A 6,324-nucleotide genomic window follows, 5' to 3' on the forward strand; every position below is an offset into this window, starting at 1 on the left:
AACAAGTTCATGTAGTGATTCACACATATATAATCATCGTAACCTTAATATCACATCAAGAAAGTTGACATTCAATTATCACAATGCAGTTAATCATTATAATCATCCTTAAACAATCAAGGGGAGGACCAACTTACTTGCCTTTTGATATTAAAGCAAACTCTTCACATGGCTTTGGCTTCTCTGACGACCGGCAACTCTTCTCTAGCATCCTAAGTCTCAATTCTTTCTCTCCCCTCTTTGGTTCATGTGGTTGGAGCAAATAGAGAATGAGAAATTAAGTTAAATGTCTCTTTCTATTTTGCCTCCTTGACGTGACACATGAGCATGCATGCTACTATACACGAGCATGTGTCACAACGTCCAACTAAGGCATCACCCAATTTTGCTGCGATTCTTATTTTATCTTAAATTCAAACTTTGCTGATAATGCATGGTCGTATATACCCACATACACAAGCATGCATTCTTATGAAAATCGCCAATTAACTTAGTTAAAAGCAAGGGAAAAGATTAAAATGTCTTTGACCTTACCTATGGGTTTTATATGGAGGGAGAGAGAACATAGTTGGAGACGGTAAAAGTTATCATCTCCAATAACGGTCTTAAAACTCTATAAGGGAAATGATCACTTTTTAAACTTCGCGTATGAGAAATTGTTAAATTTTTAAACTAAGAGAGGATGTGATAAATTTTTAGTTTTTAAATATTTTTAGTTAAATTACATTTTTGCCCTTAATTCTAATAGTGAATTTTAATAGAATGTTAGATATTTGAGTTTTTGAAAGTTAATGAACAGGAGATTCTAATTGATCATATCTTAGATTATTTCTTATACTAATTGATCAAGAAATATCCTGCAAGAATTGGATAATCTCATCAACTATTTCAATATAGTTGGTGCTATAACTTTGCTCAAAGAATATTGTGAAGATACATTCATTGTGTGATAGGATCTTTGATTATACGGCACATTTTTTTGTATTCTTTTTAGAGTAATATTATGTGTACTCCTTTTTGATACACAGTTCATATACACAAATAATATGTCATTATATTATTGAATGTTATTTTATTTTTATTTTAAAATTATTTAATCACATGATAATACATAATCAATATATACAAATTATGTATAAAAAATGGGTACATATAATTTTATTATTTTTTCTATAGTTGGAGATTCTTTGATAGGCAGGCTTTAGCTAGTCCTTGCCAGAATATTTTTATGGTGTTAAATAATAACAAATCAATTGGTTAATTGTTTTCTTGATATATTAATTAACTCTATAAATACATGCTTGAAATTTATTTTTTACTGGTCAAATTAGTATCACTTTATGCGTGTATGCAATAATCAAATTTAAGGGTGTTTAAAATTGTCCAATAACTAAATCAAGCCGGTATTTATACCAAAAATTGAATCAAAAAATACATTATTTAAAAAACTAGTTTAGATATCGATTCAAAAATACAATAAAATTGATATTTTTTTTTGTCATTGGTTTGTCTATTTTTTAGAACTGATTAACTAAAGTGAACCAGTTATAAAAAAAAATTAACAAGAATAATGAAGTACCAAACCATTTTTGAAATAATTGAATGGAATAATAATGTAGTAGTGTGACCTTCTAAATTTCGGTTCAAAACCAATTAGCTCCAAATTCAATTCTATTAATTAGTATTTTTTATTTAATTCAAAACATGGTAATCTCTAAGTTGATTCGATTTTGGTTTATAATTTTCTCTTAACTAAAAATTTGGTTTAATTCAAAACAACATCACACTGATTCCGTTAACCAGTATTTTAGTTTTATTCAATTAACCATAATCTTAACTAAGTCGAATCACCTTTTTTAATTTGATTTGATTTGAACAAAATTGAAGCATAAAATGGTTGTGTTTACTTTGATATATTGACAAACTCGCTCTCTCTGGCATTTTTCAGTTTGAAAATTTTTTCCAAACACCTTGGCTTAGTCAATTTGACACATGTATCCACAATTATCGCTCATTGCAGACAGGTTTTCTTAACGAGCTCTTTTGTAGTTCCTACATTTCATGAATAAATCTTGTGCTTAATAACACAGTTAACTGCTTTATTATTCATGTTAAGTTCATTAGCTTATATGACCCCGTGTTTAAGTAGAGATGAATGACAATAAAACGCTAAAGAACTATTTTCTATCCAAGTTTTAATTCAATCTTAAAAGTATATCTGTGACAGTTTAAAACTTTAAACATCAACCTATGACCCAATTGATGTTAAATTTTTTTTGTTAGAAATAAGAGTAAAATCGTTATTTTATCATTAATATTAAAAAAATATAAAATTCATTAATTTTTTTCCCTAAGTTTTAAAAACTAACAATTTTACTTTTGATTAAAGTTTTTTAATTTTAAAAAATAATATTTCCCCCTCCAAAAAAAAAAAAACTTGGGGTTTATTTTCAACGGCTCTTTGACGGCCATCTTTAGCCATTGACGACTCCTCTTTAAACACAAAGTCATTGTCATCCCTCTCAAGAGCATCTTGTCATTTGGAATCGTCTAAATCAGACGAATCCAAATGATTTGTCTATATGACGAAGGACAAAGTGTTGGTCTAGAACGCTTTATCGAGATGACGCGCTGAAGGTGTCATCTAGATGATGCCTTCACCATCCAGACAAATCGTCTAGATTTGTTCGATTTAGACAATTCCAAACAACATGATGCTCTTAGGAGGGATGACGATAACTTTGGGTTTAAAGGGGAGTTGTCGATGGCAAAGAGAGGAGGTAAATAAACCCTAGGTTTTAGAGGAAAAATGTTATTTTTTAAAGTTAGTTAAACTTTAAACAAAAAAAAATTGTTAGTTTTTAAAATATAGGAGAGAAATAAATAAATTTTATATTTTTAATATTAATAACAAAATAATAATTTTACCTTTATCTATAATAAAAAAGTTTAATAATAATTGTTTTATAGGTAAGTATTTTACTATTTAAACTACTGTAAATATGCTTTTAAAAGAGAATTAAAACTTGGATAGAAAATAACTGTTTGGCCGACAATAAAATTGGCTTATCCATCAAGAGCCTTGACATGGAAATTTGAATGGTCACTTTGATTTCATAGTCATAATCTTGACCCTGTGGAGGGTCAAGTTCATCAACCATGCTCAAGTCCTGAAGAATTTAACCGCGTTTAAACTTACATTTAACTCTGAATGAATTATCTTCTTTAATTTAATATCTGGGATAAGTTAAACAGCAACATCTCTCTCTTTGAAAAAGGCAGAACTACTTCTTTCTTCAATGGCTGCAGCAAGAAGATCCCCGAACTTTTGGGTCATCCTTCATCTTTGCTTAATTTCCATGTCTATCGCTCAAGATGACAATCAGTTCATTTATCATGGCTTCAATGAAGCCAAACTGCGTCCTGGGGGCATAGCAAACATCCTCCCCAGTGGTTTATTGCAGCTAACCAACATATCTGAGAGTCAAATTGGGCACGCTTTCTATCGATTCCCAATCAAGTTTAACATTTCTTCCTCTCAATCTCTTTCATTCTCTACCAATTTTGTATTTGCAATAGTTCCATCAGAGTTTCATCCCAGTGGCCATGGCATGGCTTTTGTCATCTCACCCACCACGGACTTCAGTAAAGCTGTTGCAAGTGCATATTTGGGGCTCTTCAATATTTCCAACAATGGCCGCTCTACAAATCCTACCTTGGCGGTTGAGCTTGACACTGTACAAAGTGTTGAATTTGAAGATATTAATGGAAACCATGTGGGGATTGATGTGAACAGCCCGATTTCTCTTGACTCTGCACCAGCAGCTTATTTTTCTGATAAAGAAGGGAAGAACGAAAGCCTGGATCTGGCTAGTGGCAATCCAACACAGATTTGGATAGACTACAATGGGGTAGAGAAATTACTCAATGTAACCCTTGCTCCAATTAGAATCCCAAAACCCAAAAAGCCTCTCTTGTCAAAATTGATCGATCTATCTGAAATTCTTTTGGACTCTGTGTATGTTGGTTTCTCTGCTTCAACTGGTACTCGTGAAAGTGAGCACTACATTCTCGGGTGGAGCTTCAATGAAACTGGGCAATCACAAAGCCTTGACATTTCAAAGCTTCCTTCTCTTCCACCCACCAGGAAAGCAAGTGGGAAAACAGATCCACTGATCATCATTTTGCCTGTAGCCGCACTGGTTGTGCTGATAATAATTGGTGGAGCTGTTTACATTGTGAGGAAGAAGAACTATGAAGAAGTATTTGAAGAGTGGGAAAAAGAATATGGTCCTCATAGGCTCTCCTATAAGAATCTGTATGAAGCAACCAAAGGCTTCAAAGACAAGGAGGTCATCGGGCAAGGCGGTTTCGGAAAGGTGTACAGAGGCGTACTTCCTTCTTCGAATGTACAAATCGCAGTCAAGAGAATCACCCGCGACTTGGATCAAGGGATGAAGCAGTTTGTAGCAGAGATTGTAAGCATGGGAAGGCTAAGGCACAGGAACTTGGTGCAACTCCAGGGATATTCCAGGCGAAGGGGAGAACTTCTATTGGTCTATGAATATATGCCTAATGGAAGCCTTGACAAAATTTTATACAGCAATAAAAAGCCAGGTCTTAACTGGTTTCAGAGGTTTCAGATTCTCAGAGGTGTAGCTTCTGGCCTCCTTTACCTCCATGATGAGTGTGAACAAGTTGTTTTACATAGAGACATAAAACCTGGCAATATTCTTTTGGATGGTGATCTAAATGCAAAATTGGGAGATTTCGGTTTCGCTAGATTATATGATCATGGTAGCCACCCACAAACCACCAACCTGGTAGGCACAATGGGTTATCTGGCTCCAGAGTTGCTTAAAACTGGAAAGGCAACTACCGGTACAGATGTATACGCTTTTGGAGTTTGTATGCTTGTGGTGGCTTGTGGAAGGAAGCCTATAGAGCTTGGAAAGGAAAATTTGGTTGATTGGGTTGTTGATTTCTGGTATAGAGGAGACATTCTTGATGCCAGTGATCCTAGATTGGAGGGCATATATGACAGAGGGCAAATGAGTTTGGTTCTGAAATTAGGGCTCTATTGCTTAGACTATAACCCAGAAACAAGGCCTAGCATGAAGCAGGTGATGCAATATCTGGATGGTGATGCAGTATTGCCAAATGTAGCACCTGAAAGCTTTATGATTGCTGCTTTCACTACGAGTAATGAAGCTTATGAAACTGCCAACTCATTTCAGTCGTCGGGCGAAAATAGTGCGACTCACATCTTCTCTGCCATTGATTCAAGCATTACAACTGGCAATTGAATCTACAGATTTTCATACGAACCCAGTTTTCATTATAGGAAAATGAAAGTTAAATTTATGGATAAACCAGGCGCTTGGTGTGGTCCTGTGAATATTTGGAGTCCGTTATTTAATTTCTCTTCGACATGTTTGCAATGAGCAATACCTTATGTGCAAAATCTTAGTAAATTAAAAAATATTACATGTCGAACAGACAAGATTTTTACATCAATTAGCAGAGAATAGTTCATATCAATAGTTTTGTCCCATAAGAATGATTTGAATGGTTGCTTATCTCTTTGATGCATTCAAATTAGCTAGCAAATTTATCTTTTCTTTTCTAATTTTGATTTCAAGCATCAGTGATATGGATGTGAGAATTCTTCAATTATAGTAAGGTTGAATAGTTTCTTCCTAGGATTGTAGAAAAGTGTGAACAACTTCAACCTGAAGTTATTTGGAAGTACGGAACATGGATGAGAGGAGTGTACTCATATAAAACCTCAAAAGGGGACATTGAAATGCTTGAATGATAAGAAGTGTTGTACCAGAACTCAACTAATAACAACCATTAAAGCCATGTATATGTGGTTTATCCCTTGCCTTGCATTGTAGATAATTCTCTAGGCAATGATTGACAACCTTGGTTTGTCCATCCATTTAAGGATGGTATGTTATAGACAATTACAATCTCACCCTTGCAGCTTGATTAACTCCTTCTAAAAATTGCTAAAAAAGACTATTCCTTGTCGCTGGTTATGGTATTAGGCATGTTATGTAATTTGTAGATATTATCTAGGGTTGTTTGAGATACTATGATTACTGAAAAAGGTTTATTCAAGCCCATAAAATGAACATACTTGTATGTCTACTACCACAAATATGACAAGACTTTCAATGAGATCTAAGCAGACCCTTGATGAAGTTTAGAAAGATGTCTATAAACACCCCCAATGGAATTGGTAATGGCTATAATAGATTATAAGCAGCTATGTTTTCAAGTTTGAATATTTGACCATTTGAGCAATTACAAATGTAG

At 33.9% G+C, this 6,324-nt stretch overlaps 1 protein-coding gene across 1 annotated transcript; it reads left to right on the forward strand.

The window, feature by feature from the left end:
• Positions 1-3,290: 3,290 nt before the first annotated feature.
• Positions 3,291-5,541, forward strand: LOC123224830 (probable L-type lectin-domain containing receptor kinase I.5). Its single transcript, XM_044648556.1, has one exon. The coding sequence runs from the start codon at positions 3,300-3,302 to the stop codon at positions 5,304-5,306; it is 2,007 nt and encodes a 668-aa protein (XP_044504491.1). The 5' UTR covers positions 3,291-3,299; the 3' UTR covers positions 5,307-5,541.
• Positions 5,542-6,324: the final 783 nt, after the last annotated feature.

Source organism: Mangifera indica, chromosome 9, assembly GCF_011075055.1.
Source record: "Mangifera indica cultivar Alphonso chromosome 9, CATAS_Mindica_2.1, whole genome shotgun sequence".
Classification (NCBI taxonomy): domain Eukaryota; kingdom Viridiplantae; phylum Streptophyta; class Magnoliopsida; order Sapindales; family Anacardiaceae; genus Mangifera; species Mangifera indica.